The 24743-nt window shown below is 33.2% G+C and overlaps 1 protein-coding gene across 2 annotated transcripts in view; it reads right to left on the reverse strand.

The window, feature by feature from the left end:
• Window positions 1–24743, reverse strand: part of SOS1 (SOS Ras/Rac guanine nucleotide exchange factor 1) — a 174137-nt gene that overhangs the window by 23748 nt on the left and 125646 nt on the right. For both annotated transcript variants that reach the window (XM_074286643.1, XM_074286644.1), the window contains exons 10-15: window positions 23798–24453; window positions 14336–14417; window positions 13485–13607; window positions 12927–13030; window positions 11848–12070; window positions 9570–9689 (exon numbers count right to left, since the gene is read on the reverse strand). In XM_074286643.1, coding sequence (XP_074142744.1) covers window positions 9570–9689; window positions 11848–12070; window positions 12927–13030; window positions 13485–13607; window positions 14336–14417; window positions 23798–24453 — 1308 coding nt within the window. The remainder of the gene's footprint in view (window positions 1–9569; window positions 9690–11847; window positions 12071–12926; window positions 13031–13484; window positions 13608–14335; window positions 14418–23797; window positions 24454–24743) is intronic.

Consider the following 24743-nt stretch of genomic DNA (forward strand, 5'->3'; position numbering starts at 1 on the left):
ATACAAATCCTGTTCTTTGTCCACAATATGACCTCTAATTCTTCAACCTCTCAGTTCTCTCCCAGGCAATCATTCCTGAACTAGCTATATTCTTTTTCTCCCTAATTTGATCCTTTGATGAACCAGTTCAACCCTATAGCATCCTTTTGAGTTCCTTAATCCCTTATCATATTGCTGATCTTTCCTTGCTAAGTTAGGTCAGCTTTGAATCTCTCACTATCACTTTGCTCTCATACATGTGCTGCTGAAAATGGAAAAAAAAATCATTAAATTGAGCTGATAAAATTGATAATAATAATACAACATATTGGATTATCCAGAATCGTTACACAAATTTATGACTTTTACATTCCAACTAACTCATTAACACAACTGTCCTCTTCCTTTACTCTCCTGTCACTTAGATGCTTTCTGCCACTATCTCGTCCTTGACCCTCACCTCACAAGAAAAGGCTTTTCCTTACTAAGACTAAGTCTTCAAAGTGAACACATTCAATCCCATCTTTTTTAGCAGATTGCCCTCTCTATCATCCCTACTCTCGAGTCGACTGGTTGCTTCTCTACTGCCTCTAAACATGCTTATGTTGCCCCTTTACTTGAAAAGCACTCACTTGAATCTATTCCTGTTAAATATTATCCCATTGCTCCATTGCTCTTCTGCCTTTTGTGGCTAAACATCTTGAAAAAGACAATTTGAAAAGGTACTTCCATGTCTTCTCCTCTTACTCTCTTCTTAACTCTCTACAGTCTGACTTCCAGATTCATTATTCAATAGAAAGTGCTTTCTCCAAAGTTATCAATGATTTTTTAATTGTCAAATCTAGTAGCTATTCCTCAAACCTCATCCTTGACAGTGTTGATCACTCTCTTTTTATTACTCTTTCTCTAAGTTTTAAGGATACTACTCTCTCTTGATTTTCCTCTTCCTATTTCTTCTCAGTTTCTACCCGTTCCTTTTCAGTTTCCTTTGTTGGATATGAACTATGAACGTCCCTCAAGGCTTAGTTCTGGCCTTTCTTTTCCATACTATTACAGTCAGTAATCTCATCAGCTTGATTTAAATTATCTTGATATTGATGTCTCTCAAATCTATTTACCTAGCCCTAATCTTGTTGGTGAACTCCCATCTCTAATAGCTTTTACGGTATATCTCATCAACATCTTAAACTCAATTTGTTCAAGACCCGAACTCATTATCTTTCCTTTTAGATTCTTCCCCTTTCCATGCTTTCCTATCACACACTTTGGGGCGGCACTATTTTCCTAGTTCTTTAGGTCTGAAACTAAGGTGTCATTCTTGACTCCTCACTCTCACCCCCTTCTGTCTTTCATCCAATCTGTTGCCTTCATAGCATCACTTGTATGTACCCCCTTATCTCCTATGATATTTTCACCACCCTGGTGCAGGTTGGTATCACCTCATGTCTGGACCATTTCAATAGCCTACTTATTGGTCTCTCCCCATTCTAACTTATCCTTCTCTTAGCTGTCAAAGTGATCCTCCTTAAATGCAGGTCTGACCACATCATTTCCCCTCTTGCCCCCTGAGTCAATAAACTCCAGCAGCTCTTTATTATCTGCCAGCCAAATATAAAATCTTTTGTATGGTATTCAAAGCTTTTCTTACCACTTTTCAGTTCCTTGCCTCCTCAATGTACTTTTTAATCCAAGGACACACTATAGGTGCTTAAAAAGTACTTGGTAAATTGAGATGAATTAAGATTATACATAGTATCTATTTTAATTGTTCTTATGTTTTTCATGGAATATACCTTGATGCTTTGTTTAAGTTTGTCTACTCTGTTAAAACAAAATTTATCAATGAAAGGAGTGCCCAACAGGGCACCTTCAATATGCTATAAGGATTCACATGGGAGCAGTGGAATTGTTCGCTTCTTTTTCCTTCAACCTCATCACGTGATGACTTTTGGAATACTTTGGCAATTGTGTAAAGAAGAATTTGGAGAGACACTGAAAGCAGAGAAACCAGCTTGGAGGCCATTGCAAGTAGTGCACAAGAGACATAGTGAGGTGCTAAAAGTAAGGTGGTAGCCATGTGAGCAGAACAAAGCAAAAGATTTTAGAAAAAACACCAAGACTGGGCAAATGATTCTTGTAAGATACCCCTATGGGGATAGGGTAAAGAAAAGGAATGAATTGAGGATACTTTCAAGATTTCAAACCTGAGTGATAGAAAGATAATGAGAGTCCTTCACACGAACAAGAAACAGTGAGGTTAGGCTACTGGTGATTTCAAGATGTGATCTTATAGTTCTAGAGATCTTAAGTATGTTTCACCTGACCTGTCTCTGCATTTTAATTCTTGCCCCTCTTGTGCACATGGGATTTGCTAAATGCACTTTTTCTAGACTGTGGATTCCAGTGGAGTTCACAAAGGAGAACTGTTGCCAACATTCTAGGTGACCAGCCCTCACCTTTTCCAGCCACTTAAGTTTTTCTGAAGATCACAGCATCACACAGATAAGACTGGAAGGAAAACGGGATGTTGGCTGGTATCCAGTCCACTCTCTTCCTACTGTTGAAATCTTGGGCTCAGTTTTGTGTCTGTCCGTATTGTTTGCAGATGTACTGGTGGGCTGACTCTATAAAGTGTTCAGCCAAATGAATATCATGGTCTGGACCACTCTTCATCTATTTGGTTTTCTGGTACTAAGTAAAACTCTTGCATCATCCTATAATTGTAATTAGGAAGTTCTGTAATAATCCAGAATTTAATGCAATCAAGTACAATACTATTAAAAAAAACAGGTGATTCTGGAGCTGTCACTGTGTATAGGGACTTTCTCTTCAATTTGTATTTGATGTTGCTAGACATATTTCACGACAAAAATCAAACACCTTTAGTGTTTCACTTTCTTTTATGTCTCACTTCAAGGCCTCAGTTACCTCTATTACATTTTTAAAGAAAATTTACATGCTTCTAACATAGGCATAGGAGAGTGTAATGTCTGGGTTAACTTTCTGGAGGTCCTCGAGACCAGCCTTGATCTTAGTGCAGGAGGCTAGAGAGCCACCAGGAGGCTGGTCAAGGATAGAATGTCTCATTTCCAGTCCCTTATCCCTTATATATATATATATATATTAGTACAATAACATCATTACAGCATACTGAATATGTGTGAAATAGAGGACAATTATATCACCATATTAAGTACTAAGTATATATGTGAACTAGAGAATCATCATCTCATCAATTCCACTGAGTTAACACCTTATTTCAAGTATACTTCTCCAGAGTTCTGGCTCTCTACAAGGGAGATATTGTTGAAGGAGAGTTTTTAAAATTAAAATGCTTTTCTGAATCAAAAGCCTTTTTTAAAAAAATGGGATCTTAAATTCCCTGAAGCTTTCAATCAAGGATATGATTGTATAGCTGTGTTCTATTATAGAATGTGATTTGTGAAAACCTGGCTGTTATCTTCTGATACCTTCATCAAGATGTCCTCAATAAATGTATAATTAGTTTTCAAATAAATTGTATATGTGGGAAAGTTGGGTAAAAGTTATAAAGCAGAAAATTTACCATTAATATCTGGGGAAAATTTAGTAGCAATAAGAAATGTACCAAAGTGGAATGGGTTGCCTTTGGAGGCTATGAGTTTCTCCTCACTAGAGATCCCCAAGCAGAGGTAAGATGATTATCTGTCAAGTATATTATACTATAGTACTGATTCCTCCTGTGAATAGATTTGCATTTGTTTAAGGTCCATTGTGATTCTGCTTTCATTACATTTTGGGGGCAGCATGATTTTTTTCCCCCAAGCATTTAGATTTCTCCCTCTCATAGAGCTAAAGTTTTGTTTGCAGAAACAAAAACTATGGCCAACACTCTAGGCAAGCACCTGAAAAAATACTATCAAATCAAAACAAATGTGGCTGTGGGATGGATATCAGACCCCAGAGCATTTAAGGGAGAGAGAAATCTTACAATGCCATTTCAGAAGCTCATTGTGACATGTGGGTCACCTAGGGTCCTCAAAAGCTATGCCTGTGGGATGTAAACTCTGTAAAGTTGATTCTGCTGGAAAGGTGTAGAATATGGTTCTAGCAGCAAGCAGCTTTCTAAGGATCAATCTTCTAATAGTTCCCCATCTACTTGGAAGTGACTTGTATGGCAATGGAAACACACAAAGCAAACATATAAGTCTACGTACACACATGCTTACATGTACACAGAACTTAATATAGTCTTCAATGCCATGGGGCTTCTTCTCAGTTTTGTAGTGATAATACCCAAGTGCCATAAGGGACCAAGAACCAGAGTTTTAAGATAGCTTGTAAATATTAATATAGTTGATGTTTCTTTAAACATAATCTTATATAGTGATAATGTATCTGCAACATAGGGGAATAAATAGCTAGCATCCATATGGTTCTTTAAATTTACCAAATTTTATCTATATCATCTCATTTGACCCTAATAGCAATATTGAGAGGAAATTAATTCTATCAATCATATAATTTATTCATTAATTCAATAAATATTTATTAAGTATATACTATATGAAAGGCGGGCAGTTGGATGTTGCAGTGGATAGCATGCTGGGCTTGGAGTCAGGAAAACTTGTCTTCCTAAATTCAAATATGGCCTCAGACACTAGCTATGGGATCCTGGGCAAGTCACTTAACCCTGTTTGCCTCAGTTTTCTCATCTGTAAAATGAGCTGGAAAAGAAAATGGCAAACCGCTTCATCATTTCTACCAAGAAAACTCCAGATGGGATCACAAAGAGTCAGATATGACTGAAATGTGAAAGGCACTATCCTAGACACTGGGAGGAAAATGAAACAATATAAAGATAAAACTCAAATAGTACTTGCTGTCTGGGAGTATATATATATATTTGCTACCAAAAGTCCATTAGAAAGAAGGAAATGGCTGTGAATAAGAAACAAAAGAAGTCAAAGATTTAGAGGAAACCGGGAAGCTAAGATCTTAGAAATCAGAGTATCACATCTATACAACCATCCAGAAGTGATATTGCTATTTGCATTCCTCAGTGTGAAGACCATGCTGTGGGGGGAAAATAACAGCAAAAAACAAAAACCGGGGAATTGTTAAGGGACAGGTCAATTCTCTGAGAGCCTCCACAGCTGTGGATCACACATCTGGAGTTGCAAGGCAGCCTTTGCTGACACAGGTGTTGTGAACTGGGAGTGAGATAAATTGGAGGAAGAGGGAAGAGGAGAGAGGTCAGACATCACAACCTCTCACAGAGAACAGCAACTGCCTCTCAGTCTCCTTGTATCATCCTCTCACAAGAGGAGATCCATTCTGCAGGTTGGGCTGAATCGCCAGCAGCCACTGTTAGGTGGCTCCTGTATATTCCAACACATCTGTATTCTTTTAAAAATTTATTTCCAATTACATATAAAAAACCCTTTAATATTAGTTTTTTAAAATTGAGTTCCAAATGTTTTACCTTCCTCCTCATTGAGAAGGCAAACAGTTTAATATAAGCTATACATATGTGCAGTCATGCAAAACATATATCTATATTAGTTATCACATCTATTTTCTTTGGAAATTTGAAAGAGAAGAGGGAAGAGGAAGCTGCAAGACATGGCAATGATATCAACAAACAAAAAATTAAATAGATTATATTAGACAGAAAATGACCATTTACTAAAGAGGGAGTCATTTCCAAATCATATATGATCTAACATTAGACTAATTAGACTATCAGTTTGTTAAAGCAAAGATAAAAATCAATGCCCGATTAGAAGGATAAAAATGGGATGATGGAATTTGCAAAAGATGCAACTTTTTATCTGATCTATTTAAATAAATAGTTGTCCAAAAAAAAAAAAAAAAAGGGAAATAGACACTGATGTCACCATTTCCTACTGAAGTTTAAACAATTTCAGTTAATTGCCATAATGAAGAGATTTAAAAAAGCCACTCTATCCAGCAAACATTTGATCTACTTTACTACTGGAGAACAACAGAAAGAAGGCAACATCAATTTAAAACATAAACTTGTTAGTGAAATATTATAGAAGATTCAACAATTCAACCAGTGTTCATTAAGTGCCTGTTACATGAAAGGCATTGTGTCCAAAGTGTTGAGACACAAATAAAAAGTTCCTGCCTTCTGGGGTGGCTAGGTGGCACAATGGATAGAGCAGCAGCCTTGAAGTCAGAAGGACCTGAGTTCAAATCTGACCTCAGACACTTAAGACTTCCTAGCTGTGTGACCCTGGGCAAGTCACTTAACCCCAACTGCCTCAGCAAAAAAAAAAAAAAAAAAAAAAAAGTACCTACCTTCAATAGGTAATAATCCCTACTAGGAATAACTAAGAGTAAATTATTACATAAAAAATACAAGCAGCTGCAGAGGGGAAAAATGTGTAAAGAAATTTGGTAAACAACCCATCTAATTTGGATCATGTCACATTTAATAATTGGTAATAGAACAATTATAGAACAATGAAAAGATGAAAAATGGAACAAGATTATCAAGATTTCAGTAACAAAATTTTTCCCCTCCAGAGGTATCACATTTAGATTGTAACATCACGTTAGGAATAATTTTACAAAAACAAAGAAAATGAAAATTGGAAAAACAGCTAGACTACATTAAGTACACTCAGAGGAGATTCATTCTGGAGGCCAAAGCTATAACTAGGACACTAAGAACTTATACTACTTTATTAGCTGCATCTTATTAGCAAGAATGATTAGTTAATGTTGGGAAAACTGGAAATTAGTATGGCAGAAATTAGATATGGATCCACACTTAACACCATATACCAAGATAAGATCAAAATGGGTCCATGACTTAGGCATAAAGAATGAGATCATAAATAGATTAGAGGAACAGAGGATAATCTACCTCTCAGACCTGTGGAGGAGGAAGGAATTTATGACCAGAGGAGAACTAGAGATCATTATTGATCACAAAATAGAAGATTTTGATTACATCAAACTAAAAAGTTTCTGTACAAACAATACTAATGCAAACAAGATTAGAAGGGAAGTAACAAATTGGGAAAATATTTTTAAAAGTAAAGGTTCTGACAAAGGTCTCATTTCCAAAATATATATAGAGAACTGACCCTGATTTATAGGAAACCAAACCATTCTCCAATTGATAAATGGTCAAGGGATATGAAAGACAATTCTCAGATGATGAAATTGAAACTATTTCCACTCATATGAAAGAGTGTTCCAAATCACTACTGATCAGAGAAATGCAAATTAAGACAACTCTGAGATACCACTACACACCTGTCAGATTGGCTAAGATGACAGAAACAAATAATGATGAATGTTGGAGGGGATGTGCGAAAACTGGGACACTGATACATTGTTGGTGGAGTTGTGAAAGAATCCAGCCATTCTGGAGAGCAATTTGGAACTATGCCCAAAAAGTTATCAAACTGTGCATACCCTTTGATCCAGCATTGCTGTTATTGGGCTTATATCCCAAAGAAATACTAAAGAGAGGAAAGGGACCTGTAAGTGCCAAAATGTTTGTGGCAGCTCTTTTTGTTGTAGCTAGAAACTGGAAGTTGAATGGATGTCCATCAATTGGAGAATGGTTGGGTAAATTGTGGTATATGAAGGTTATGGAATATTATTGCTCTGTAAGAAATGACCAGCAGGAGGAATACAGAGAGGCCTGGAGAGACTTAAATCAACTGTTGCTGAGTGAAATGAGCAGAACCAGAAGATCACTATACACTTCAACAACAATACTGTATGAGGATGTATTCTGATGGAAGTGGAAATCTTCAACATAAAGAAAATCCAACTCACTTCCAGTTGATCAATGATGGACAGAAATAACTATACCCAGAGAAGGAACACTGGGAAGTGAATGTAAATTGTTAGCACTACTGTCTATCTACCCAGGTTACTTATACCTTCGGAAGCTAATAATTAATGTGCAACAAGAAAATGGTATTTACACACATATATTGTATCTAGGTTATATTGTAACACATGTAAAATGTATGGGATTACCTGCCATCGGGGGGAGGGAGTGGAGGGAGGGAGGGGATAATTCGGAAAAATGAATAAATAAATAAATAAATACATTAAAAAAAAAAAAAAAAAAAAAAAAAAAAAAAAGAATGATTAGTTAAAATAGGAAACCACCATAGAGCATGCTTTGCCAGAGGTCTTCCTCCTAATCCCAACTGCCTACTCTCTTCCTCTAAGTTTTGAATGGACAAATGCCAAGACTAAAATGATTTCATATCTACATGTTGTATTCCTGGACAAACGTGCCTAAGAGCAATAGCACTAAGTTAATGTTCATAAGCTGTCTAAAAATTCTGTGATCCTTAGGAGAAGAAGGATGTATGGGACTGAATACCATCTATATATCTATGGATATGACTGGGGCCATTTCTCTGGCACAATGAGTTATAAACTCTGTGAAGTCAGAAGGCCTCTGGTTTACATTTAATGAGTCAGTTCTAATATATTTCATTTATTTTATTTTACTCAAGTTCTGTTGCCATTGAAATTCAGTTCCACATACATAGCTTCAGTAGAACTCTATTGGTCTTTTGTCTCTTCCTTCTATATTATTTCATATCAAGTATTCCCAAGATTTTCAAGACTATTGTTTTTTAGAGTGAGATGACATTCATATAGAATTGTTTATCTTTTCTCCAACTGTTGGGCAGTTTTATTTTCTACTTTTTGTTATTTAAATATAGTACTATATTTAAAGTATTGTAATAAATTGAAAAAAAAATCACTTGGAATATTATCTGCAACATCAAAGAATGATAAAGCATATCACAAACTATTAAAGTAAATCCCTTTGAAATTGAAGCAACCCAAATAAATCTGCTTTAGATGATCAAACTAAAGATACAATAAATTTAACCACTAAATTCAACTACATAAAACTCTGAATAGAAATACAGTAAAGTGGAAAGAGCAATGAACCTGGAGTCAGAAGTTCCGAGTTATTCTAACACTTTCTAGCTATGACAATAGTCAAAGCACAAAATGCATGGATATCTATTTCATGTTCTGAAAAATAATGATAATACTATTTATTCTCACAAGGTTGTAATGAAGGAAATGTTTTGTAAACATCTGGAGTGCCATATATATCTAAACTAATATTCAGTGCTCTGGCAATCATAGGTGAATAATAATTATCACATATTTATATCCTATACTTCTACTTGATGATGGCCCCTCAAACCTAAACTATAAATGAACCAATCTCTTCCCATCCAGTAAGTTAAACCCTTTTGAGAGCAAAGAAGTTTTTACCAATAGCCAGTAAGCCTTTATCATAAAAATGTTCTCTACAGGCCATCTGAACTTTATTTTTTTGCTTTATAGATAAGAAACCAGGAGCAAGCACTTAAAAAATTTTAAAAAAAATTATATTATGCTAGGGATTAAAAAGGATTAATGCACAAGTAAGAGGAAACCCAATTACTTCTTGAGTTATAGAAGCCTATTCACCATGTATCCTATTAACTTTGGCTATTACAGAATACACAAAGTTCCAGTCTCTGAAAATAAATTGTTTTGATGGATGATAAAAATAAAGAAAGCTTCAAATAACTTACTTTTCAAACCACAAAGTAAGATTAGTTGTGTGGCGAATCATTTTCAGAAGGTTAGGAGAATTAATTTCTTTGTCTTCTTTTGTCCACACACTTCCAACTAATTCTGATGGCTGCACAGCTCTGAAAACAAAAGAGATGTGTTCTAATTATATAGCTATCCTTTTAAAAACGTAGTCACTTATTAAGCACCTGGCAACTGCCTAGAAAGGCATCTTTACAAGTTAGTCAGGCATTTATTAAATGCCTACTACATACCAAATTACCAAGGCACTGGGGATAACAACCATCTAATGTAGTGCAAACAACTATTCACTAGCAAGATAAAGGCAGAATAAATTGGAAATTACCTCAGAGTGGAATTCCTAATATCTGGAACAAATGGTATATTTGCCATTTTATTATAACATGTAGAAAAGCTTTCCAACAGACAGAATAAAGATTATGAATTTATTTCTACAGACTTCGTGACTTTTTAATGCATGTCTTGGAATTTCAACTTTGAATTGGGGCTTGATTTAGAGAATGAAGCCTCTTCAATGCACTATAAAATGTTATTTAATCCTTTATGATAACAGACCATTTGAAGATATCTATTTTATAATGAAATAGGTAGACAGAGAAGGTAGGACAACATTTTGATATTATCAGACTTAAAGTTGCAATTTGCAATTTGTAAGTTGTCAAATTTAATTACAAAAAGTGGATAGAAAATGAATATTGCAAAATTTTAATGTCTTATTTTAAAATACTACACCTATTTTTTATGGATAAATGCCCTTATGTTCCTAGTTTTCTTATGCAGTCATTCAAATAAATAAGATTGAAATTTTAAATACAAACAGGTTTTTAATTCACTAGGAAAAGGCGTTTTTAGGGAAACTAGATACATCAAATGGATTAAATAGTATGGAAGGCTGAAAAAGCATAATTAGCCATGGTTTTAAAGAGAGATGTAGTCAAGAGACTACTATAGCCAATTATGCTTCAATAACTAGGAGAAGATAAGAGAAAGAAGATAGGGGTAAAGTTGCAAAGGTATTTTAATAGCAAGTTTAATAGTCATAAATACTGGCATTGTATGTGTGTGTGGTGTTTCTTATAGTTTTGGCGGCTAATAAATAATAAATATGTTGGGACTTTCCTGTTCTGAGCTTGAGAATACTGAGGAAGGGAATAAAAGAGTATGAAACTGTCATTATTTTAGATTATCTATTAATATGGTGAATGTACTGTTTTTTAAATAATTGCAAAGTTATTTTGGGAAGAAGCATCAAGATTCACTTTTTACCTGATATGCACTAACCCAATGAAATGCCTTCAGTAATTATAAAATATTTAGCATCTTGATACAAAAATGGTTCCACAATAGGCCAGTCACTTTGAATTAAAATCATTATGAATCTGGAATCCTGGTTATATGATTTCTCATACAGTAGACTATTACTAAGATCATTTTAAAGTACTATTTCCTATGATATTATAAGATGACCTGATATAGATAACAAAACTTGAAATTTTCTATAAGTAAATTTAGCTTGTGGCTTATATTTAACACATTATATATAGGTTGATCTTTTTCTCAGTGCTGATTTTTAACTGTTATGTCTAAGGGACAGTAATGGTTCATCCAATATAATTCTTAACTACAAGCTTCTAAATGCCCCAAACATTTTAGATGACTCATGATTTCACTGGGAAAAATTCTTCTGAAGTTTTTGTGTCATGCCAAAAAAGTTATTCCCCAGCGGCCAACTTTCTGATGATCAGGTTCCCCAAACTTAAGTGGGACAGTCCATTGTCCAGCTCATATTCAAAGTAAGAAAATCCTATTACTACTACATTTAAAATGCTTTCATCTAGTAATCTGCCAGAAAAAAAAGCTGTTGAACTAGGATAGTGTTGGCATACCTGGAAAACTAAAAAAAAAAAAAAAAAAAAAAAAAAAAAAAAGAGAGAGAGAGAGAGAGAGAGAGATTGATTTACCTCACAATAGAGTGACCTCAGAAATACAAACACTTTGATACCCTTCTAGATATATGCTAAGTTGTAAAGCTTAAAATTTCAGATGGCTTTTTAAAAAAGCATTTGTAATTTCGCCTTAGTATAATCTTGTAACAAAAGATAAGTATGATTAATTAAAATTTTTTGTAGGCAATAATTTCTGTCACAACAGAAAAAAAAACTGATATAGGATGAATTGGTGCTTAAAAATATCTTAAACATGGAATTATTTTGCATAAAAATCATAGTTCTTCCTTCTGTTTGTCAAATTGCATACCGGTAGAGATCTGATTCAAGTAAAGTGAGCTGTCGAGCAATTTCTATTGGGTGCAAGGTGAGCAGATCAAAAGTTTCTATGTGTCCAGGCCTGCTTATATGCCATTCAACTGCAGGTGGTGAACTTTCAAATGTAATATTATGTCCTGGTCCATTGTCTCTTGCCATTTTTTTCCTTTGAATGATTTTAGTGATAGATTCAACCCATTTCTTCATTGCTTTGCCTAAAATGGATTAGATGAAAAAATTATGTGTATTTTTTTAAATTAAAAGTTACATTTGAACTCTATTCAATTTTTCTTATTAAGATACTATATAAGGGAATGTACACTTAGATATAATATACTAAAGCTTAGAATCATTAATAAAATGAAAAGTCTTTATTAGTAAATCAGCCTCTTAATCAAGGTTAAATAATTAAATTAATTTCCTGGTTTCATCACAAACAAGTGAATGGCACACCTATTACTGATGGTAGACTGTTCTTATATTGCAAGGGATATACACTGCAAATGACAACTAATGTTAAATAACATCAGTGTACATTTTTCAAACTGATCCATAGCAAAATGTAATATGAGAAAATTCAGATTTATGGAACATGACTTTAATTATATCAATGATGAATATTATATGTATGTACTATCATTTGATATATCAATCAATAAATTATCTTATTATTTTCTGTATGAGAAAACCAGGAAATATTGGTGTATCCAGTGGTGATTATAGCTACAGGACTTCTTAATTTCTCCTGGAGAACATTATTATCTATTAAATGACTTACACCTCTGATTTTAACTTGTCTTAAGAACACATCTATTTAATGTTAAAACAACCAACTAAATCATAGTAAATTTAAATAAACAGCTGATCAATAGGGTAAAAAAATTAAATTTATTTTTGGATGTTTGTAGACTAATAAATTATTTAATGAATTTATCCATTTTAAAAACCAGTTGTGGTGGCTCATGTTAACGCATTTATAATTATATTAACCAGTGGTAAACATCAAATATGACTTATTATAAAATGTATTTACCACATATATTAAAAAGACAAAACACATAATAAACATACCCCTTACTGTTCCAATAAATTCCTCCAGTCGTTGCAAAAGATCTGTATCCCTTTCAAAATCATAGAAGTGATGTTCTACCCAATGCCGACATACATTTAGTACTCTATGGTACAAAAAAGAAATAGATGAATGAATTAAATAAGAATTTAAATTTGTCCTCATATGTTGGTCAGTGAGAACTAAATGAAAAAATAACTCAAGTCTGTGGGTCAATTTTCTATAGTACCTTTGATTGGAGGCTGCTCAAAGACTTATGTTATAATTCTGATATGGAGGTAATTGAGGCATTGTGGTATAGGAGATAATGTGCTAGATTTTAATTAGGAAGATTTGGATATGAATTCTGTGTCCAATACTATATGGACAAGTCAACTTAATCTCTTTGGACCTCAGTTCTCTTACTATAAAATGGACATAATAACAGCACCTACATCACAGAAATATAGGGAGAATTAAATGAAATTTATATATATACACCATGTATGTACAAGATAAAGTGCTTTGCAACTCTTAAAGCTCTATTTAGATGCAGTCTATAATTTTCCCTTAATACTCACCGAAGTTGTACAGGTTGTATGTATTCTTTTCTAAATCGTTTTAGTTCCACACTCAGGGGTTGATCTCCATTCTCCATAGCTATCTTATCAGCTTCTGTTGGTTCAGGCTCTGGAATTTCAAACCTGGTACAGAATGAGACAAATTGCTAATTAATAGCTGCAACATTTTTTTCTATTTCTGTTTGCTATTTCTTAAAAGAATCTAAAGAAAATGGATAATAACTTAATTGAAATAAACTAAGAAATTTCAAATAATGAATTTACTTATAATAAGCAACAATTTAACAATTTGAATTTAATAGTTGCTTAGAGTTACTAAATTATGAAGAAGTAAACCGTCACAAAAAGGCTTTTTTTAAAATAATGTTACAATAACATACTATTACTGAATGAATATTAATGAAACAATTGGACTATTTCTAAGAAATATGAACTTTAAAAAAAAAAAGAAATATGAACTTGGCAGCACAATTTTTTTGAGGGGGATGAGGCAATTAGGGTTAAGTGACTTGCTCAGAGTCACATAGCTAGTAAATGTCAAGTGTCTGAGGCCCTTTTCATCTGAATTCAGGTCCTGACTTCAGGACTGGTACTCTCTTCACAGGGCTATCTAGCTGTTCTTTGGTTAACTCAATCTTAACTTATGTTTAAGTTTTTTTTGTTTTCTTTTAAAATTTTCCCTTCTTTTGTTGCTAATCAAAACACCTGTTTAATTTACATTTGTTTCAGAATAGCAGGTTTTAAAAAAGAATCATACATATTTTAAATTCTGCCTGTGCCTTGTTGCTGTGGGTAAGTCCAAAGCTCTGGCAATATTAACTTATGTTTTAAAAACAATTAAACTTACAGACCTCTCTATTAGAAGACTCAGTAGCTCTTGAGGCTTGCAGAAAGATCTATATGTTGTAAGAAATGTCCGAACAAAATTGGGATCTAAGAGAATAAAAACAGATTGTTTACTTTTATTACACCTTTTAACTATTTTAAGTCAAAACAGCTTATTAAAAAACCCCAACATTTAACCTGCTAAAAATATCTCCGAATAGTACTTTAATCTTTATTAAACAACTGGGTTTTAAAACATACTGTTAGCTTAAATAAATGTATTGCTCCATATTTTAATACTAAAACATAATATTAAAGAATTGAGTAATTATTCATAGTATATATCCTTTCACCAGTTACCATGCCTTTAAGGATATCAGTGAGAATAAAGGATGTTGATTAATAAACAGAGGTGGAAAAATGAAATAGTGTCAGCTCTTGTTGGTTCCTCAACTTTTCACTTACTATCAGGCTGCCATCTCTTTATTCTTCTCTCCAAGTTCTTCCCATAGTGAGAATGGAAGCACCAAAAATCTTGAAAGAATTTCCTCAATTTCTAAACAACTTCTGGAGCATCTTATATATCAAGGCAATAACAACACTACATCTTGCAGAAGGCAAGGTCAAGCTATGTAATCTCTACTAGTGAATTTGGCAAACAGTTTGAGGAAGTTTTTTGGAAATTATCCTCAGTGAACATTCACAAGACTTCATTAAAGTTGCAAAAGTATAACAATAATAAATATAGTAAATATAATAATAAAATAGAATCAGCTTCAATGAAGCTGGACTAAATTTGTTAGAACACTGTTTTGAGGGGATATATTAACCTTGATTTTACTATAAAGACCTGTTATAATAGTTAACATTTATATAGCTTTATGATTTTAAAAGAACTTTGCATATGTTATCTTATTGAATCCTCACAACACTGTGAGGCTTGCAATGTGATATTAGTTTAGAGATGAAGAAACTGAAGCAATGAGAAGTCTATTGACTTGTTTAAGGTCACATAACCATTATGTGGCAGAGTCAGATCTCCAGGTTCTTCCTCCAAACTTAAAAAAAAAAAATCAAATTTCAAGTGCTGTATCATTAGTTTTCTAAATCAGTTATCCTGCTTAGAACTACTTTCTGGATATGCAGCAACATGTCTATGCTGTCTTTTCTAAAAACAATATGGTATCCAAAGCCAGACAGACTCAGGAAGATTATGACAGAACTATTGCATTTCTTTTTCTAGACCCTGTCTTTCTGACTTTAGCCTAGGACAATATACTTTTGTTTTACTGCTGTATTACACTGTTAACTCACATTGAGTTTTTAGTCTACTAAGATATCTTTGTTATTTCCTGCCATAGACCTAGAAAGCCTAGCCACATTTCACTCACTCTGTATTTAGGGAAGTGATTTTATTTTTGAGTCTAAATGCAGAAATTTACTTTTTTTCTCTGCTCTTTTAGTCCAAAGAGATCTTGTTTGATCCTGAATGCCTATCAAATGAAATTACAAATTCCATTCAAGGTCCTCTATACCAAATTTTTCTAGCATTTCTCTCAGTACTCCTCCTTTTGTTGAGTCAGCTTAGCCTATGCTGTGCTCCTTGAACATGACCCTCACTTCCTGCTTCTGGACCTTTACTTAAACTGCCCCCTGCTCCTGGAATAGCTTTCCTTACATTCTTATCTCTTGAACTTACAATCATCTCTAAATGCCATCTCAAAAAAAAAAAAAAAAAAAATCCCTTGCTTCAGAAAACATTCCCCAATTCTTCCAATCCTGACTTCTCCTTTTTTCAACCTCTAATGTATTTTGCCTTTATGTTATGGTACTTATCATATTTTGCTTTGTTTTTATTATTGCTCAAACTTGCATTTTCATTGGTATAGGGAATTGCTTGTGAGTAATTCCCTTCTCCCACCTCTTTAATGCAGATGGGCAATTGCTTTACTTCTTATAGTTTTAAGAATATTGCCCTGGACATTGAAAGGTTATGTTACATGTCCAGGATTACATAACCAATACCTATCAGAAGCAGGACTTGAACATCAGTTTACCTGACCCCGACAACTGAGATCAGCTATTTACTTTCAACGCAGGTTTCCTCTCTGCACTTTACTTGATGACCCTTCTCATTTGAAAAACCAACTTGCTTATTTGCATCCTTTATCCTGTCCCCTTTAAGGAGATTGCTCCTTCTATCATATATCTTCTCCTATCTCCAAGGTTCCATTTCTCCTTATCTATGTCATCTTTCTGCTGCCTACATACATGCCCTAGTATCCTTCAGCTTTAAAAGACTTCTCCCTTTTCCCTTAAAAGGATTTAACCTACAATTCTGTCTTTCCTTTTTATAATCAAATTCTTAGGGAAAAAACTAGTATCTTCAAATGTTGCTTCATACTTAATCACTTCTCGCTCTTCTTAACTGCATACAGTTTGACTTCTGAACATACTGCTTTATTGGAACTGTAAGGTTATAAACAATTTTTTAATTGATCAAAAAGAATTTATTAAGGGCTAACTGTGTGCCAGGCACTTGTGCTGTGTCCTGGGCGTGCAAAACTCCCCCCCCCAAAAAAAAAAAACAACACCAAAAACCAAAAACAAACAAACCAAAGCAGTCTTTGCTCTCAGAAGTTTACCTTCTCAAGAATGGAATTCAATGGCTAAGTCCTCATTTTCTTGATCTCTCTCCTGATTTTGACTCTTTCCCTCTTTCCTAGGTACTTTTCCTTTCCTTTGATTTTCATGACATTCCTTTTCCTTGGTTCTTTTTCTGTCTTGTCTGACCCTCTGATGAATCGTTAGCCATGAATATCCTCCAATGCCTGACTGTGATACTTTCTTGATTTCCTGATCAGAATTCAGTTTCCTAGATCTTGCTAGAAAAGGTTTAGTAGGAAAGTAGATGGTATTATTTCCTGCTACTCTGTCATTCTGACTCTTCTTCCTCCCTAACCTATTTTAAAATAGCTTCCTAATTAATTTTTCAGTTTTAAGACTCTCTCCTCTCCAGTCTATGTTCCACACAGATACTAAAGTGATAGTCTTAAAGTACAGGTATGAGTCTATCAATCTCCTGCTCTAAAAGTCCTACTGATTTCCTATTGTGTCAATGATGTACAATTTTTAAATTTTAATAACAAAGTCATGATTACAGTTTCCCCTTCCAGACATTTCATATTATTCCTTTTCACATACCTGACATTCCACTTGAACTGGCCTAGCCTCTATCTCTGGAATTTCATCTTAATCTTCTATATCTTAGGAATCTTAAAGCTATTGATAGAATAATTCTAAATCGTTAACTCCATAGCAATCTCCTGGTTTTTTTTTTTTTTTTTAATCCATCTCTCTCTCTCCCTCTTCCCTCCTCCCTCCTTGTCCTCTTCCTCCTCTCTTCCAAAACCACTACTCATCTGCATAAGATCTTAGATGTGCTCCATTTGTGACCGAATTGATTCATCCTTCTTTAAGTTACCTATGTATTCATCAAAGTCATACAGAAATTTGTGCATATCCCTACTCTTTACAGTCCCCTGAAACTCAGAGCTCCCAAGCTCTGGAAATCTGCTCATTGCAGTTTGCTAGTCATATATTACAGATGTATAACTCCATGACAGGTTTCACCAACTTATTTTCTCTGACAAGGGTCTTCAGAACTTCTCATGTAGGCCAAAACATCTTTTAAAATGTTTTAATGCTACATAAAAATAGACACATAATTCCCTGCATCAACTTTCCACCTCCAAACAGCACCACTGTTGATATGACAGATGTCACCAATGGAAAGTAGAGAACTCTGGGGATCATCCACTTGGAGCCTGACAAAGTAAATATTATCCTCTAAGAAATACTCTCAAACTGGAGATTTATAACAAATTTGAGGAAGCTATTTAGCTTTTCTAGGCCTTAGTTGCCTAGTAAATGAATAAGAGTATTTTTACTGATCTGAAGGCAAGAAGCTGGATATTACCAGCTTATTATGGAGTCCCTTCAAATATATTAATTTATTTAAATATCATAATAACTATATATGGTTAGCAAAAATATCATCCCAATTTTATAAAAAAAGGAAACAGTATCTTAGAGGTTAAATGACTTATTCAATGTTCAATTAGTGACATCAAGTAGTCAAAGTAGAATTCTTTCAGTAAATTCCCTGCTTTTCACAACACAAAGAAAGATATCTATCTTATAAAGCAGCAATATATATCGAGAAAGGATATTAGTTTTATATATAAATAAGAGTATTTTCAGGGAAGTTCTTAGCCTTTTATTGCTACTTCTCTGAATCTGATGGTCTATCTGAAGTACCTCACAGCTTTAAGATCCTCCCCCACCTAAATTACCAAAGATCTATGTAAGATAAATACATAATTATAAAATACCAAAATAATTTTAAATCATTAAGTTATATTAACTAAAAAAAAAAAAAGACTTTTGAATTGAATTTTGCTTTTTAAGAAGCCTTTTTAAAAAATATTAGATAATAATTGCCATAGACATTCCTTCAAAGCAGACACACAGTAGGAGTTTCTGAAGCTGGAAGTGAAGGAACCACTCCCACTACCAACACTGTTGTCACCGGATGTAAAAGGCTAAAGTTTAAGCTGTTTTTAGCTAGAGTGGAAGTGAGTGGGAGCAAAGTCCTGCCACCAAAGGGGGAAAAAAATAGTAGAAGTAAAAAATAAGCCTAAGAAATTTGGCAAAAGTTTTTTTTTTTTTAATCATTTCCAAAAAGCAAATATTTTAATGGCTGAAAATTTGTACTTAAAGGAAAATATTTCAAAACATATCAAGAGAAAGTTACAAAACAAATCAAGAGAAATTTCTTCATTTACCATCAAAAAAGGGGGAAAAAACTCTAACCTTCCCCCCCCCCCATTATAGTGTTTCCCATGGATCAAACATATTGATTCAAACATATTTGTTCCACAAATTGGTCAAAATTGTAACTAGAAATCTTTGACCTATTAGTAAAGGCAATAGGTTGATTCCTATTATTATAATAAAAAAAATACAATGTGGAAAGACAAGATAATTTTAATAGAACATAGAGTTAAGAATTACCTTTTTTTTTTTTTTTTTTTTGTATGAACTGTTAAATACTTAGTTTTACAGAAACTCTGCTAGTTTGGCAGCAGCAGTTACTTAAAAACATGAGTAATGAGGCAAATGAAGCCTAACAAATCAAAAGACTTTGAAAAAAGGCTAAATTATGGCCTATTCATACCAGAAACTCAACTCCTCTTCTTTTTATATGGACAACTCCACATCTTTTCTGTTCTTTGTGCTGTCTTTTCTACTGGTTTTTATTAAAACAATATCAGAAATTTACCTAGACATTGATTATGAGTTTGATAAGGTGGATGCAGCATAAGGAATGTATATTATAGAATATATGTTACATTATATTACATTGTTTAGGTCAAGTACAACCATCTCTCTACCCCTTCATAACCAAACTTTGTTAATCAGGATGTCTGTTCATGTGATAATTCTCCCTTTAACACAACCATTTAAAAAAGTTAACAAGAAACAATAAGCTACTCAAGAAAGATTTATAAACAATCACTTTTGAAATCCTTAAGAAAGGAAACAGCAGCAAAGCTGACGCACAAACACTTTTTAACATATCAGAGAGTTTTAAAAATAGAACTGCCTTATAGATCAAAAATTACCCAAAGATTAAAAATTAAGACACTTTAGTCACTCATTTGCAACACATAAAAGTCCAAGTTGTTTTACTGTGTGTGGATATGTAGGACTAAAAAATATTTTATATAAAAATGCTGTCTTTTAAATTCCCCTAGATTCTCCTATACTACTACTTCTATTCTTGATCAAGGAGAAAAAAAAATGTTTCCTATGCACAGGAAACACCTTTTTTCCTACTTCAGCTTAAAATTTTTTATTTTCGATATAACAGTTCTGTGTTATTACCCTTACCTCAAGGTCATCACCTTTTGCCAAAAATAGATGAAAAAATCAGGCATAGCATCATATGAATGCATTTATTTTTCACTATTTATTAATAGGGTTTTTCTGACCTTCCTTTCCTTAATCCTGAATCATATTTTCTTATATAATTTTCATAATCTTTGCCCCAGTTCCACTTTTAAAGTAAAGTTACTAAGGATAAAATATATATATTTAATTTGGAGGATCTTTCTGAGGTCTATATATAATGTTTTTAATTCTTCAACTTTTATAACATGCTACTACTATATAAATTGCAAACATTTCATGATTTTTTTTGGTAAATACTTATCACTACATTGAAATATAAAATGATCAACTGTCCTATGATATGGCGATTCTTGTTGTCTTGGGACATATGATAAAACAAATTTCACCAACCTCTGAGACATCCTTCTTTTTTACTATAACTTCCTTTTGGTCTTCTAATTTTGTATACGGTAAGAATGTCAAGATTGACACAATTCAGTTCTTCTAGCAGTTTGTCCATGAATTGGACAAGATCTTACATTTAGAATACAATAGCTAAGTTCCTCACTGTCTACCTGAATATATAACATTCAAGGTACTCTACAGCCTGGTGGCTTCCTACCTTTCCAATTTTACTTGATAACACAACCCTTTATATACTATGTAACAATTGAACTGGCCTACTTTTTGCTCCTCCTTCTGCCTCTCTGCCCACACCCTTTTATCTCTGGCTATTGAAATCCTTCTCCTAGAAAGTTGTTACCTCCTCTAGGAAACTAAAGCTGATTCCTCCAGCTAAAGGTGACCTCTGTTCTCTTTAAGCATCTGGGATATTCTTTTTGAGTGTGAGAATCAGCCCTATAGAGTGAGAAGAGTGTCAGACTTGGAATCTGACCCTGAAACTCTGGGCAAAAAGCTTCACTACCAGGACCTCAAATCTCTCATCTGTAAAGTGGAATCATTAACAGTTATAATACCTAGTGCATCAAGTTGTCAGAAAAATACTTTAAAAATACTAAGAAGCAACATAAATAAAAGTAATAGTATCGTATTTTATTTTTAAATATTGGTGAAATCTTAAGACAAGCTTTTTCAATGGTTTCCTATTGCCTCTAGGAAAAAATGCTAACAAATGTCTGGCTTTCATAAAGTTATAATTTGGCTTTAGCCTCTTTCCTAGCTAATTATGCCTTACTTGACTTCATACAACAAATGGAACTATTTGCTGCTTCTTGGGTGAGGGGTTTCTATCTCCTATCTTTATTTTTTTATTTATCCCATCCTACTTTATTCCTATTTTAAAACAGACTGATCACATGCTGGTGCTAGATGCTATAGATACAAAGATACAATGAAACAGTCCCTGTGCTCAAGGGGCTCATATTTCAAAGAAAAGACTATATATTTTTAAATACATACAAAATAAAAGTAAGTTAATTTTGTTCTTACTTGAAATGCATACTCTCTTTATCTCTGTGTCTCTCTGTGTGTCTGTCTCTGTCTTTCCCTCTCCTTTGAAGACATCAATACTCTATTTAGTTCAGGTGCTACCTCCCTTCCCCCAATTCTCTCAAAATACTGTGTATTTATTTTTCTATATATTGTACATTTACTTATCAATGAAAATGTAGCAGAATGTAGTAAACTCACTGAAGGTACAGACTTTCTTATTTTAGTACATGGCATAAAATTATTTGTTGACTGCTTGCTTGAAATAAGAAATATTCCTCAAAAGACAAGAAAGAGATTTGTTTACACATTAATAATTAAGCTAGTTAAATTATTAGTAAATTATTTATGTATGGTTTGTAATATATAAATAATGAAAATCACTTTGGTTAGGCACATTATGTATAGTCTGTAGCAAAATCTGCACACTAGTGAATTCCCTATTAAACATACTTTTGACATCTTTAAATATAGAATTATAGATTGAGTTAGAAGTGACAGCAGAAATAAAGAAATTTGTTAGTCCAACCATCTCATATTAGACAAATGAAGAAACTCAATTCCAGAGAGAGGAAGTAATTTATCCAAAGTCAAAAAACCAGTAATTAGAAAAAACAGTATCTGACTCCAGATACAACACTTGGGAAGTCAAATTGATCTTAAAATTGTTAGTTTACATGGAGCATAATTAGTACAACAAATCTGAGGGGAAAACAACTTGAGACAATATATTCAAAAGCCAATTTAAAACTATATTTAAAAATTACTCACTTTTTAAATTACTTAGGTCATTGCTTTATTATTCATCTTAGATACACATCAAATTGTTTAATTAGGTAAAAAAGTACTTTATGGTCCTTGGTAATCATGAAAAGATATGACCTCAAAGGTCTCTTTCCAGTTCTAAAATCCAGATTCCATTGTTTTAACCTATTTATATACTTTCAGAGAGTATTTATATATAGATGGTCTGTTTTAAAAAATTAATTTAAAAATGCAAATATATGAAATAGAAATAAAGATCCAATTTTACTAATGAAAAATGAATAATGGATCTTTTTACAATGTTTATTTAAATGAAATTTTGTTGAGGAAACAGAGAAAGCCTAAAAACTTAAATCTTGGGGAAATTTTGTTTAAAGACACACTATATACCTATATCAACCTAAGAAACAAACCTATTTTCAAGAAGTGACAGCAATTGTGGAGAGGGATATAGGAAATACCCTCAAAATCTTTATATAAGTATTTAGGGATCTTTCGCATTAAGGAAAAAGTAACATGTTTAAATAATAGTTCCTTAAAGCTTCTCTCCCATTTAATTTAGCTGAGATTTTAAACACTTTAAATTTAATAAATTTTCAGTTTCTCTACTGAATTATCAATTATTTTAATTTGGGTTAGCAATAATTATAAAAAACACTATTAAGCATAATATTTTTTGTTGTATCTGTAAAATATCAGACTTCATATTGAAGTGTTCAGAAAGCTAAAGACTTCAATTTAATGCACAGAAAACAGTAATATTTCAGAATTTCTAGATTTAAAGAACAAAAATTAAGAAACAACTTTCCCTCAAACACACATGTTCTATTACTACAATTTCCATAATGAAAATGCTGTATACATTAATTCATGTCAAAATATATTAAAACATCTTTATTTTTTATAAGATTAAAAGAAGGGAGAAAGAAAAAGAAAAAATAGAACATATATTTGATAAAAAACGGACCAAATTACAGCATACAGTCTAAGCTTTGTCACTTACTGGTTATGCCAAAAGGGGAAAGGGGTGGGGGGGAAACTTCCTATCTTAGCTTCCTAATCTTTAATATATGGATATTTTCTACCTAACAGGTTATTATGAAGATTGAATGAAACATAAAAACATTCTGAGAATTGTGAAACATGACCCTTCTGAAAAGGACTGTTATTAAACAAAGTATTGGTGTTATAGAAGGATAATCATAGATAAATTGGAACAACAAAAATTTCTAAAAACATGAAGTCATGCATTTTCTAATTTTAGGGATGGTGTTCCTGAAGAGGAAGATCAAGACAATTAGACACTCTGCATTACTTACCAGCATACATATGGTAGGTAAGTCGCTCTATAAGTTTGATAACGGTTCCTGCTTTAATGATTGGAATTCCAGATTTGGGTTGCATGTTTTCTTCAAATACTATGTTTTCTTCAGAGTCTGGTTCTGCAAATCTATAAAGATCAGAACTTGGAAGCCTCATCTGTTCTTCCTTCTCCTCTTGTAACATTGTTACATCCAGCATTCTTTCCAGAGTACTACGGTATTGTAATGATATCAGGGCTGCCATCCAGTTGTTTTTCTCCTCAGCTGATTTGGCAGAAAATATAACACTATTTTCATCTTTTAAGATTATTTCAAAGGCATGTTTGTATTCATTAGTGTCATCCTTATCATTGATTTGTACCTTGCGCATAAAAAACTTCTCTTTGAGACGATACTCAGCATTGCTAGCACCAGGAAGTCTTGGCTGACCATGATTTGATTTACAGCAAATCATCAGGCCATCAAAGAGAAATATGTGTCTCTCATGTTTGGCACCTACACGTGTGAGGGTTCCTTCCATGATAAACTCATTGCAACACTGTCCAATGTCTTTTCCCTCCCACCCATCAATGTTCTTCTGAATCTCATTCATTTTCTTTATTGCTAGTTGTTTTCCCTTCATCTGTTGGCTATAAAATCGACATGCAGATTCGCTGGGAAAAAGGAAAGCATCATTAGTATACATAGAAACATAATCCATAGTACACATACAAAAAAAGGGGGTCCAGTAAGTGAATCTTAAAATATACTTTAAAATGCTACATCCCCATGAATTAAGCTTACAGATATTTATCTATTCTCAAGTAGGCTAGCATTATAGAATTATTAGTTTATAATTGATAGCACAACAAAGAAAATTACTAATTTCTTTCAATACAGTGATCTATTTCAGAGCAATTATTTCAATCTTAGCTGCTAAATAAGTAATTGTAATAATTCTTTA

The sequence above is a fragment of the Sminthopsis crassicaudata genome, chromosome 2, assembly GCF_048593235.1.
Source record: "Sminthopsis crassicaudata isolate SCR6 chromosome 2, ASM4859323v1, whole genome shotgun sequence".
Classification (NCBI taxonomy): domain Eukaryota; kingdom Metazoa; phylum Chordata; class Mammalia; order Dasyuromorphia; family Dasyuridae; genus Sminthopsis; species Sminthopsis crassicaudata.